Here is a 13,620-nt window from a genome sequence, read left to right as displayed (position 1 = left end):
CTAGGTCTCCCTTTGTATGCTTCTGTTTAGATAAGAACTGTAATGCAATGTGTTCTCTTTCATTGTTTGGTTTATGCAGGCACAGGCTTGCTACAGGAAGTGGTGTATCTAGTGAGTCAGGGCGCTGATCCAGATGAGATTGGACTAATGAATATAGATGAACAACTTCCAGTCCTAGAGTACCCTCAGCCTGGTCTGGACATCATCAAGGTACAATTTATTGCAAAGAAACTCACTCAGCATTACGGTATCTTTGTCCTCGGTTCCATGTTTATCACTTCATTTCATCCGTTGTCCTTGTCCTTTTCATCACTGGACTTGCTCAGTTTGTTGGAATGGTTCCGAGTATTATTAGGTTACTTTAAAATTGCTTTTATTAAGCTTTATTATACCCTGTTTAATGCTTTAGGAGATGTTTCTCCGTGTCCTCAATATCCTCGCAATGGGTTTCCTGAATAAAAGTTCCAGGTCTCCCTTACTTATGTAAACAGAAGCTGCCCAATTGAGGAAAATTTGCTTTGATCCCTTTCCTCAATTTGCCACAGAGGAACTACAAATAAAGAGGCCTATGGATCTGCAGGCCCACAAGTCTGGATTTACACGTGTAAATCCTTAGAGACCCAGGATCTGTGGATCTACAGACTCTGTAGGTGTAGTTTGAGGAGTTTAGAATATTCTGTGTGAAATGACTTCCACACTATTTAAGAATCGCTTGGAGACTAGCGGCATGGCATATAATTGTGATCTTGTCATTGCTGTAACAGGCGTGTCTTGGAATGATTAGGCAAATTACTGGGCTCCATCCTAGGACAGTTGCAGTGCCTGTTGAATTGAGGTAGCTGAGGCTGGCACAGATGGGTTCAAGCTGCTTCTAGTCCATGACAACTGCAGTATCAGCCTACTTTAGGCTGAGAGCGTTTGCTGGTCAGAGGTTGCTTTTCTTTTTCATCTGTGAGATGCCTAGTCCGATGAGATCTCAGTGCTACCTTGGTGCAAATAAGTGGTGCCAATAGTGAGAGGTTTAGTTTGAGATTACACATTGTTATCTGTACTATGTGCTAGCAACTTGATCCAATAAAGATTTACGCAGTTTTTAACTACTGGAAGATGATTTGTGTCATAAGACGATTTTGTCTCAAATTACAGAAAAATACTCTGTTTGAATGATGTTCACACACTCAGATAAATCTTTTAATTGTTTGAGTATAATTCTGAGGATAAAATAAATTGCGAGAGTAAAATTTTGAATTGAAGAAGTTATGGGTAGGGTTTTCAGCGCTTCTAATCTTTTCCAAGGAATTTTATTGTAAGCATCACTGGGAACAAAGTTAGTTTGATACTAGGAAACATCAACCATGACACTCTCTTCTTGAGAAGGTCCTACAAAGGGAAGTACTTTGAAAACAGAAGGGGGGGAACAACAAAAAAACCCAATACATTATCCAGCCTATTCATGTTTAAAAACCAGATGTAACTCCCTGACCTAATTTCTAGTTCCAGACCCCTCTTAATTTAAGAAGTGAATTTGTGAATGTGACTCAGTACAGTAGAGGACTTCAAGTATGACAGTTCAGGACAGCTCAAGATGTGCCAAAAACTAATGCACAATAAGCAATGTTTCTGTCTGCTTTATATTGTAGGAACTGACATCTCCTCGCCTTATAAAAAGCCACCTACCGTATCGGTTTTTGCCTTCGGACCTCCATAATGGCAATTCAAAGGTAAAAATTAAATGAAGTCATGTTTGTTTAACTATATCAGCAGCAGTTGTTTAAGTGCTTTGGGAAACTTGGGCTGGGGGAAAAGCTTTCAATAAGATGTTTCACTTTTTCTCCCCCCACATCATAGGTAATATACATGGCTCGCAACCCCAAAGACCTGGTGGTGTCTTATTACCAGTTTCACCGCTCCCTAAGGACCATGAGCTACAGAGGAACATTTCAGGAGTTCTGCAGAAGGTTTATGAATGACAAGTGTAAGGAGCTGTTCTCTCTGCACACGCTGTTACACATTTATTTTCATCTCTGCATTCCTTCTGCAAGTACAGAAATGAACTGGATAAAGGTGCATTTGTTTTGCATATAAAGCAAGGAGGTTGCTACAGAGTGCTGCATGGACTTAGATATGTCCATGCAAACTATGGCCATGCATTGTAAATAATTGCCTTATGATATTTGACACCATGGGCTCAGCAATGTTCCACTTAGCTCAGGCAAAACTCTGGTCTACTTTTTTAAAATTCCATTTGCGAGGTACCAGGTACTTTGTGAAAAGTGACGAATACCAGCATCATTTAATTTCAGTTGTACCTCAGTTAGCTACTTTGCAGGAGTCTCACTGTTCCTCAAGGGTTGTTTTTTTTTTTCTGGGAATTCCTTTAATATTTTTATTTCATCCAAAACTCAAGGTTTGTCCCTTGGTAACACAGTTAACACAGAAAAATGTCTAGTTTGCATGAGATTGATCTGGAGTACATCCGTAAATTGAAGTGAACCCCTGTAGGAAGGCAACTGCGGTGGGCTGCTACTGTCTGAAAAATACAGCTCTGTGCTGAGAATACACAATAACCTGCTTTACAACAACTCCTCAGCTGCTCACCCAGTAACTCCTTCGAGCGAGGGCTGTTTCATGACACACACACCCCCACTGCGTTCCCAGTCAGGCTGCCTTGCCTTAAGTAGCTCCATTGCACTGGCTCTGTAAACTTACAGGGAGGACAAATCCTATGTTCTCATATAACTGGCTGGCACTAGGCTTTTTGACAATGGATTGCCACACTTTCTAGCTAGGAAGAGAAAAAAAATGTATTGCCTTCTGTTTCTTTACAAAATCTTCTCTGTGATCCCTTAATGTGACACTAAGAATTCACCATGTACCTTGTGCTCTGAGAACAGGATCTCCTCTAGATCCAGTGCAGCTTGCTTTCCTTCAACCTGGAATTTGGAGGAGTTGTATAATGCTAAAGGGAAGCAAAAAGTAAAAGCCTACCAGTGGAGGTTATTTAATAGGCCTTAAAAACCTTTGCTGCTTTCTCCTACAAGTTTGTGCAGGGAGGGTAAATGCTCTCCTTCCATTTCAGCACACCTTCAGCTTTTTCTTTTGTATTCCCTCACATTTGTCTGTAGCCCATGATCAGGAACTTCTAGACTGGAGACACATGAAAAGCACATTAGAAGGTCTTCTAATGTACGAGGAAGGTTCTGTACTCTTTTTTATATAAATATCTGAAGAGTTATCTTCATACAGCTGTCTGATGTATCACAACCTCCCAGAGCCAGTAAAACACCACAGCATGTTCTGTGTCCATAATTGTGCAAATGGACTGTTTTGTAATACAGTAAATTTAGCATGTAGCTAAACATTTGCATCTCATGGAAGCAATGCAGCAGCAAAAAAACTTTCATGAGCAAAGTACTGCTAGAGGGAGAAGCACTGAGCCCAAATGACACAATACTATCTTGAAACAAATTCTGTGCATGTTAGCTGTATTGTTTGAAAGCATACAGTTGGATAGGGATTGGTCTTGAGTGTTCTCGTCCTTTGGTATTATCCTCTAAAGCTTAAAGGGGTTTCTTACATAAAGCATAGATAAACTCTGCTAACATAATCTTAATGGCTCCTTGCCCTGTACCATTAAGAGCAGCTAGGAACACTCTTTGCTTGACTGATGTGTTAGCTTCATGCGTGAATTTATTTAGGCGTGTAGAATGGGAAGAACAAAAATGGAATTTTTCCAATACCTTTATAAAAATTGAAAATGAGTCAGCAGATTAATTTTCTTCTGAAACTGATCTGTTTACCCATTAAAAGTATTCCAGTTACCTAAATTAAACAATTATTTTTCAAAGGGAAAATGTGGGTTCAAAAAACAAAGCTTACAAAGTTTAATATTTTTCTATAGCTGCTTTGCTGAAAAGATAAAATTGACCAAAAAAATACTGGGAATGTGAAAAACTGCTCACCATATTTGCTTAACTCCTGCCTTGATTATCTGAAGTACTTTGTTACCAGTGATAAATTCCCCCAAAGAAATATGCAGGATGCATTTCTCTTTCTGGTAACATTGTCAGCAAAAGACGTTCTCTAGATAATAAATACCAGTGTCTGAACCTCTGCTAGACACATATAAATTGACCGCTATCAGAGTGAATGTGGACTTTTATCAGAGAAGTGAAAAACAAAGGAGGAAAGTTTTGGGGGGAGGGTTAAGGCTTCTAGTAACCGCTGCCTCAGCAGTGCTGGGAGCACAGGCCCTCCCAGCATAGCATGGCAGCTTCTCTTCAAGTCCTAAACCCCAAACAACAGATATGGGAACTGAAGACAAGCTGCTGGTGGCATGCAGGCGGTAGGAGGCATAAGCTTTTCATCATTGGCAACCCTGCACGCTGGGCCTGCTCATGACTTGCGATATATGGGAAGTACCCCATCACATCACTCTTAAGCTTTCAGGAGCGCTCAGCACCTCATGGGCATCTGGTTGTACTCTGGATTTATGGTGTAGTTGAGATAACAGATAACAGTATAGCTGAAACTGTGTTGTGGTGTATCTAGAGAAGTTGTGTGGAAGTGTGCAGAAAAAAATAATAGAAGAGAATAGGTCTTAGATTTTGGCGGGGGGCAAAACATGCAGTGATAAATAGAATATTCTGTCAATACATCCTACGTTTTTTGGGAACGACCATGAAACATTTTTATAGGTCTGTTTCCTCAGTACTTGTTTCATTAAGAAAGGACAATGGTTAGCAATTCTTTGTCTTTAATAGAGGATGCTCTATGGAACTTTCCATGAATGCTGTATCTAGCTTCTAAGTGAAGGAAGCTGCAGTGTGATATGTTAATCGCAGGAATTCACACAGGTTGGAGCCACTGGAAATTTGCCTTCTGCAAAGCTGTGTAACTTTTATTTTGGCTCAATTTTTGTTCAATAGTCATGTACTTGTCATTGATACTGAGCTCCAAGAGGTCCATCATGAAATATAGTGGCATTTTCAGTTGAACGTTTTATCTTTATGGTAAGTTAGTTCTTTTGAATATTCCAAACTGATAGAAAAACTCTTTTTTAAATTTAGTTCCTTGCTGTGCATGGCAACGGGTCAAAACCAGACACTGGTCTCCCTGGGGCTATGAACCACTCAGTTAATTTATTTTTCTGGTTTTTTTTTCCTTTTTGAAAAGGGCTTAATAACAAAAGTGTTAATTTTCCTCATGCCAATCATGTCTTTGTAGTAGGATATGGTTCGTGGTTTGAACATGTGCAAGAGTTTTGGGAACATCACATGGATGCCAATGTACTTTTTCTGAAGTATGAAGATATGCATAAGGTAGGTTAGATGTAGTGAAAAGGTATTTAAATTATATTTAGCATTGTAGTGTTTAAGATACATAAAGTACAAAATTTGCTTCTTATGCCCATGTTTGGGCTCCCTAAAGTCTGATACCATTTTTTAAACCACTGGCATTCAATAGCTTCTATGGACATCAGCAGTTTCATAAACCTATTAATTTACTCAGGAATCTGCCTGCATCCATAGGCATTGAACCACTCACAAAGAAGGCACACATCTGAACCGTTCAGTGCTTGCTACATTCAGCTCTGGGCATGCATTTGAAAGAAATGTCTTTCTGCATGTGCTGTATCAATGGGGAAAAAAAATTATACCATCAGTGTTTTGCCCTATATATTTGGCATTAATTCTGATTATTTGGTTGTTCTTACTGTCTTCTGTGAAACAATGTTGAAAAAAATTAGGGATGATAGTGTAGCATAAGGTGAAAATAATTATTGGGTCCTTACAGTATACTTAATTCTTAATCAGAAATTTAGTGGAAATACTACATAGAACATTGGTTTCCATTTCCTATTGCAATAATATATTTTTGAGCATTAATGAAAATACTGCAAGATGTTTATTTGATTGGAAAACTAATGCAAACATAGGAAAAACCCATCTCCTATCTCTTAAGCCCACAAAAAGTCAAAATCAGGGTAGAACTCAGTAAAGCTGAGTAAATTATAATTTCGGGTTTACTAAGACTTCTGGTGGAGTGGGATGCTAAATGATGATGTAATGCAATCAGAATAAGTAAAAAAAATTAGTAGAAATTATTTCAGACCCATGGTTTTGAATAATGATGTATTCTTAGCTGTGCTCAGTGATGGATGCTGCTGAAAGCCGGTGGCATGGTATTGGCTTTCTGCTTCCTAATAAACACTGCTATTTTGTCCTTGCAACTCCAGAAGTTTTACTCATACTGAGGAACCCTGGAGTTTTGGATATATAAATTAATGACTACTTATTCTCAGATGTCACCTCACTAGATCCTTTCCACCCAAATGAATAAAGTCCCAGAAGCTAACAATGAAGGAAGGGCTGTTCTGACACTTGCAGTCATTTATTTTACGAAGATCAAAATCAATGTACCTTAATTCTTCCAAAATACACTGATATTCCAAAGTGATCAGTTAAGGGTGCGGTGTTGTCTGAAGTGGGAAGCATCGCAAGTACTTTGGAGTTCCCCGTTCTAATATTGAATGGTTGAACCTAAATGACCGTGTTCTCTGCCAACCTGTCTTACCCTAATTACTTGGAATGTGTTTATTTTCAGTGAATTGGAAGGTGGCAAAATTTTAAGACGGTGTTTCTACAACTTCTGCATTTGTATTTTTTCACATCAGGATATAACTTATTTTGAAATATTTAAACTAATTTTAAAAAAATAATTTTAAATATTGTAAAATAAACCATTTTTTAAATACTCTCTTACAGGACCTAGCAACAATGGTTGAGCAACTGGTGAGGTTCTTAGGAGTTTCTTATGACAAAGCACAGTTGGAATCCATGGTGGAACACTGCCATCAACTCATTGATCAGTGCTGTAATGCTGAAGCACTTCCCGTTGGCAGGGGTATGTTTAAAACCCACAGTAAAACTCTTATTGTGGAAGTTGCAAAAGGCAACTGACGACTTAGTAATCTACAGGATGTGTTAAGATGTTGGCAAAATATTGCTATGTAAATTGTGGGAGGTAACTTGACTGTTGGTGCAATTTGGGGGTTCATTTGTTCTCAAGTAAAGTTAGGTAGAAGTGACTAAAAAGGATGGAAGCATCCAAGCTGAACAGTGTATATTCAACATCATGCAAACCACTCTGTTAGAGAATCTCTGTCTTACTTCAATGGATGAGCTGTTCATACTGAGAAGACTGCACTGCTCCTTCTGACCTTTGGCATGTCAAAGCCCACACAATTTCATACAGTTTATTCTGGCCTAAGCCCTTGTGTTTATCAGATTTTCTAGAATAGCAGATAATTCGAATTTGAAGGCATCAAATGACAAGGATCTGTAGTTTTCTTTTTTCTTTTCATTGTCTAACTCAGCTGTTTAAAATGTGTTTAGCTTCTAGATGTTTATTCTGGTGAGGTCTTTTCTTTAGGACCCCAAAGTACCCTTTAAACTACTGATACATCTATCCTTTGATAACATCAAGAAATCAAGTCCTGTCTCAGTCTTCCTTCTGATAAGCATAAAAGAGTGACCTCACTAAGTCTTCCTCTAATTATTTTCTGTAGGCTGCCTTACAGCACTTAACAATTCTTTTTAAAAATGAGGGCGTAGGATTGAGATGGAGAATTCCTATGTCAGCCTTACGTATGGCTTGCCCAGACATAAAATCACTTTATGCACTGATTTAAACCAGCTTTAACTGTAACTTTCTCTCCCTGTCTCCCTTGTTTGTCCATCCATGGCCACATTAGCGCTTTTTGCTGCAGCATCATACATGAAGCATGTGTCATTTATCATGACCACAAAGTCTTTTCCGAGGAACTAATTTGCAGGTTCTTGTCCCTTACTCAGGGAGCATGACCTGAATACTTTGTTCTTAAGTTTCTGTGTAGGAGCACTTTTCCATACTGCCTTTCTCAGCCAACCTTATCGTAATCTACAGGTTTTATCAGCTGTAATTTTTATAATTATTTTCAAATCTCTGATAAAAATACTGAATATCGTCAGTCCTTCTTGACAGTTAGCCAGTTGTTTATTCATTATTTGTCGTGCATTTTGTTGGATTTATATAGTTCTATTAAAAAACACTAAAATCAGATGCCTTACAAAAGTCTATTGTATCTTTGAATTCACCTTTAATCAGTCAAACTGCAATCTTGCCAACACTCAGTCAGCTTTGCTTGAGAGCAAGTTTGTTTTCCCATGAAAGCGGGTTCACTGGTATTCTGTAGTATCTTTGCGTCTTTCTTGGCAAAGCTTTATGCCAGTTTTCCATTATTCAGCTCAGACTATCGTCAGAGTAACTGACCCAGGAGAACCTGTCCTGTTTGTATGTTGGCACGAACATTTCACAATGTCAAACTTGGGTAAAAGCCACTGCTTACACCTACTTGTTTTTGTCTTTGTCTTTGCACACCTGGTGTGGAAAGACTCTAAGTATGTTACGTAGAGGCTATAAGCTCCTGGTATCACGGTAGGACCTGGAAACCAGATTCCTATGGGCAGTTCTTTGTCATAACTGTGATATGGCACTTCTCTTTGCCCCAGTTCACTTATGTTATGGTAAATAATGACTTCTTGAAATAAATAGTTCAGGTTCGCTGGCTTGAGGTGAAATTCTGGTGAAGACAAAAGAGTTCACAGTTTCACCGAAAGACCTAATATATTCCCTATGTTTTCTGGTAGAGGTCTCCACTGAATGGTGTGTTTTCCTGCTTTTAGTTACGTTTCTTTCAACTCCAATCCTACCCTCCCCTTAAATTCAGCATGTGATGCAACTTGTATCTGGTGTGAAAACAACAGACCATCTGATTTGCAGTAGGATTTTATGGCACGCAGCCTAATTGATTACCAATCTACTTCTCTGCTATGAAGACAAGATCACAAAATCATGAATTTGATAAGACATTTTGAGGGCATTGGATAAAGTCTTCAATGGCAGTGCAAGATTTTACAACCAACAGATCTGCATTCTCCTCCATTGACTTGTATGTAACACAAACCCCTAGGTTTGTTACTAACCTCCACGATCTGGAAATCTGTGGAGCAGCAGCACTGCTACATGCTATGCACAGCCCAAATCTCCGCTGCTTGTCCAGTGAAAGCCAGAAAGGCAGTTGTGAGAGAAAGGTGGTAATACAAGAGGAGAGAGAACAGACCTGCTGGTGAGACCTTCCACAGGCAGAAAGGTCAACTACTGTCTCTGCTGGCCAGATCATCTCCATCAGATAAACAGGGTGATGCCCACTTTCGCTGCATGCACTGTTCTGTACGTCCTGTTAGTGTTCGTTGTTCTGTAGAGGAGCCTGCAAACCCTCAGTCAAGGGTCAGTATACTGTCTAGAAATCTTTCAAAACAAAGCCTCTGTTTTGTAATAGAGAAGGAAGGGAGCTACAGTAGTTAATGTAATATTTTGTCATTTGTTCACTGTGTGCTTTTTATTAAAAATATCCTTATTTTGAATTTCTTTTGTTCGCTGTCTCTGGCTTTTACAATGTTTTGTTACTTCAGAATGCAGCTTCATTAACAGTGCTTTGTTCCTTCTCTGTTCGTTTCGTGACAAAGAATGGTGGCAATAACATGACAGCTTATTGTAATTTGTTTCAAATATTTTTAATTTGTCAGTTACATTTACTTTTTTATTTTGCTTTATTTTAGTTCTTCATTTTTTTTTCTTTTAGCACATTGATCTTTACTCTGAAGATAACGCTGAGCTGCTGTGAAAGCAGAACAATGATTAGATATGTTACTTATCTTTGACTCTTATCACATCATAATTTACACAGTTGCATGATTCAAATCATAAACCAGGTGGGTGACTATTTGAGAAGCTATCAATTCGTGTGGTAAAAAAAAATGTTACAAATAATCCACTGCATATGTCCTTTATAAAACTTGCCATTTGTCCATACGTGTTATTAGGGACATTCAGAAATAAAAGGCTTATCTTTCCCAAGCAGAGGAAGAAAAGGTTTTATTATCATTATTGAAAGGGAAATACAGGCTTTCGTGTTTCATGCTGCACTTTATGCAATTATAGTTGCCAGAGCAAAATCGAAATCGGTATCAGATGTTTATGATTGCAAGTGTTTTCTTAATGTTTTTTTTTGGTACAGGAGAAATTTGGTGAAAGCAATAAATCATGCATTTTCAGTTAGTTTCAGGTTCTTTTGATCTTTGGATCTTGAAAACAAACAAGAACCCTGTCATACCTTCAGGAGTTATAAGAAAATCCTGATTTCATAAAACGGCTCTTGCCACACATACTACACCATCACGTTAATATGTAATTTGTAGATGTTTCAGACAGTTTTGTCTTTGGACTCAATTATAGAGTTGCTGCATAAAAGCAATGGTAATTAAATTAAATGGGTATTCTTCTTATGCATCAAATGCATAATTAAGCTCCCTGCATGTAGTTTGGTTCTTGCTGTTATGATTAAACTCTCTGGTAGCACAGTCCCAATTCTCCTTTCATTTATTCCAGTTGAACAAGCCTGGATTTTGTCTTTATTTATATCCAATATAAATGAGAAGAGAATTGGGCCTCTCAGTCTGGTTACTCCATCGCGCTTATTCGGTACTATAGATAACGGTACTATAGTACTGAGTATAGTACCGAGTAACCCTGGCTGACTTTGAGTTAAATGGATTTTGGCCTGCAGTGAAATGGTGGTTAAGGGGGCTGCAGCTTTGACTGGTGGTTTCAGCAGTGCCATCGGGTTACTTTACTAGTTGGGTTCAGTAGAGTAGACAAATTCTCCATACAAGGAAAAAGCGTTCAGTGTCCCTATTGCATAAAGCCTCCTATTTTGTATTTAGTACAAAACTAAAATTTAAATGGTGCAAACCGGGTGCGTGGCACTTGTTCTTTTCTGTAGATATAATCTAGGCCACTCCTATTTAGCAAATAATTCTCTCCATATCGAGAAACATAAATTCATCTGTTGAATTTATCACTAAACATAAAACAATAGAAATTAGTAATGACAATATTACACCACAATAATCAGAATTCAGTAATGTTTAATACTCTGCATTCCATGTACCTTTTGAATAGTTCTCTAACCAGTGTATGCTGAAGGCACGCTAATTTTGAAATGCGTTGCTGTTAGCTGTCGGTATTACTAAAGAGCCATAGTTTGCACTGAAACCAGAATTCCACTTTTAAATGAATACCCAACCCAAAATCTGTATTTATTTCTGATTGAGGCCAGAGCAAAATCTCTCAAAAAATCTGAGTTCTTCCTGTATAATACTCAGTTGGTGCAGATGACAAGGTGTATGGTACTTATTTTAAGGCTTTGCGAGGGTTGTAGCAGGGGAATTGTGTAAGACAATGAACAGCCTCTCCTTGAACTTTCAGTGAAAGCTAAGACTGCCCTGCACAATTAGACCGTAGATGTATGATGTCCTGTTATGCCCGCTCTCTGACTTGTGTTCCTTCTCTGTGTTTCAGGACGAGTTGGGCTATGGAAAGACATCTTCACTGTTTCAATGAATGAGAAATTCGATTTAGTTTATAAACAGAAGATGGGAAAATGTGACCTCACATTTGATTTTTATTTATAAAAGTGCATGCATATGGTATCCAAATATAGCTAGAAGTGCTTTATGCATTCATTTATTACCTGCTGGACAAACTACTGTAGCTATTATGTGTAACAAGATTTAAAGAAAGAAAAACAATCTAAGTAAACCATATCAGATACAATTATCTTTGATCCTAAACAGCTGTTTATCTTCTAGTATTTTAATCCTTTGTCCACATGCAAGAACGTCCTAGACAATACTAGAATATTCAGCTGTTATGGAATGTATTATATACGTATAAGGTATGTATCATATATGCAACTAGAATGTACACCTTTTCAGCCCCACATTGATTATTTAATGTGTTTTATAAAAGCTTTTCACTAGAACCTAAATAAATGTCCGTAAACCAAATAAAAAATTATTTCAGAGGGAAACAAGGAACAGGCCAAAACTGTATGCTAGAATGATCTCAGGGGTTAATTGTCACATTTATTTTTATAGCAGGTATATCAAGTATAAATAAATCCCATTCCAAAATAGTAACTGATCAAAGTGGGGTTCACATTAGGTTCTGCACACCCTTATCTGTATAATTTGAGTAGGTTCTGTGCACTGGCATACTTTGCAAGACAGGCCTTGTTATGAAATATAGCTGCGATTGTCGCTCTGATCCTAAAACCCACCCACACTTTCATGGTTGACAGCACACAGCTGTTTTCCTGATGGATGAAGTTCAGTTCCATGCCGAAGGTCAGCAATCAGAAGCTTCTTAAGCCCCCAAGTCTTAATTTGGTCCCTCAAAATGAGGCTTAAAATGAAGGCATCTGGTGCAGGGTCTTTGTTGAGGAATCGGAGTCTCTGACCCATATCGCTTTCCTGTATAGACATGAATTTCACCCATTAGATATAGTAAGATGCTGGATGTCCTCTAGCTCCACTAAAAGTTAAGGGCACTTAGCACTGTTTACGGTTTGTGCTACTGGACTCCACCAGACCTAAGTGGAAGATGAATATACGTGCCAGTACAAGTAGGCAGAGGAAACAGCAGCACTGAAGGAAGAGAGTTTAAAAGTACGCCACCAGGTGGGAGTATTGCACAAATATTCATGCAGAATACAGTTTCAGTAATTGTTAGCCATGACTGGTCTGGATTATAATCAGGATTCAAGTTTATTTCTGTATCTTTTTTTTTTTTATTCTCTATGCCAAGTATACAAACAGCCTGAAGCAGGCTACTATCACTATAAACCTCTCTAGAATTATTTTATTGTTCCGTTAGGTAATGACATGTATGCTTTTTAGGTTCTCAGCTGCAGGAGGCCCATTTTTCCTAGTCAAATATTCAGGCTCACCGAAAGCCATGAGGAAGGACTAGCAGATTTTTAGTGTTTCAGTTCTGTTGGGAAACAAACTGTCAGTTCAGCAACTGGCAAGTGGTGTAGCATGATGTGGCTTGACAGCACTTTTCCTTGTATATTTGTGAGTGAAAATGCTTTCAGTGAAATTTTATTTCTATTTTTATATTTTTAGTACTGTATCAATATTAAGCACTACACATTATACTTCTGTGCTTGCTTGCTTATTGAATAAAAGATGTGTTCCATGCATTGTGGTTGGCTCATTTTCTAGAACTCCTTCTCAGGTCAGGTAGTCTTCGCCACACATCCTCTCCCCTACCCACACCTAATATATGACAGAAGAGCCACAGAAGGATGGCGTCAACTGAAACCACCATCTGACACCGTGAGCTGTCTCTGACGCGAGAGTACAATAGAGAGCACAGTGATATTTTACACACTTTTATCTTGCACCTCTTGGGCAACTCCATGCTGAGGAGTCCTCCGAGTCTCTGTCATACAGGAGACCAAAACCCACAAACTACAATAAAAAGACAGGAGTAGGAGACTTTCTTCTTGCTACAGAGGAAGACAAAATCTCCCCCCAGTTCCTGCAGATTAGAGTCAGAAGAAAATTTCATTAGCACCAAAAATCTACTTAAATCACTTAATCCTGAGGATATATGAGCAATACATTCTTACTGGCTGCCTAAAAGGCTTCTCACGTATCTGAAGACACCGGG

At 38.4% G+C, this 13,620-nt stretch overlaps 1 protein-coding gene across 2 annotated transcripts in view; it reads left to right on the top strand.

Annotated features, from left to right (window-relative positions):
• SULT4A1 (sulfotransferase family 4A member 1) overlaps positions 1-13,138 on the top strand; it is a 31,247-nt gene extending 18,109 nt beyond the window's left edge. Inside the window, exons 2-8 of one of the 2 annotated variants that reach the window (XR_008463487.1) lie at positions 80-210; positions 1,641-1,721; positions 1,849-1,975; positions 5,227-5,321; positions 6,768-6,906; positions 9,686-9,815; positions 11,464-13,138. Coding sequence is in view for 1 of the 2 variants with exons in the window: in XM_054183659.1 (XP_054039634.1) it covers positions 80-210; positions 1,641-1,721; positions 1,849-1,975; positions 5,227-5,321; positions 6,768-6,906; positions 11,464-11,576 (686 nt within the window). In the remaining variant the exon portion in view is untranslated. The remainder of the gene's footprint in view (positions 1-79; positions 211-1,640; positions 1,722-1,848; positions 1,976-5,226; positions 5,322-6,767; positions 6,907-9,685; positions 9,816-11,463) is intronic. The other variant, XM_054183659.1, reaches the window with a different exon arrangement.
• Positions 13,139-13,620: the final 482 nt, after the last annotated feature.

Source organism: Rissa tridactyla, chromosome 1, assembly GCF_028500815.1.
Source record: "Rissa tridactyla isolate bRisTri1 chromosome 1, bRisTri1.patW.cur.20221130, whole genome shotgun sequence".
In the NCBI taxonomy this organism is placed as follows: domain Eukaryota; kingdom Metazoa; phylum Chordata; class Aves; order Charadriiformes; family Laridae; genus Rissa; species Rissa tridactyla.
Note: the sequence above shows the minus strand (reverse complement) of the source record. Positions and strands in the feature narration are given on the sequence as shown.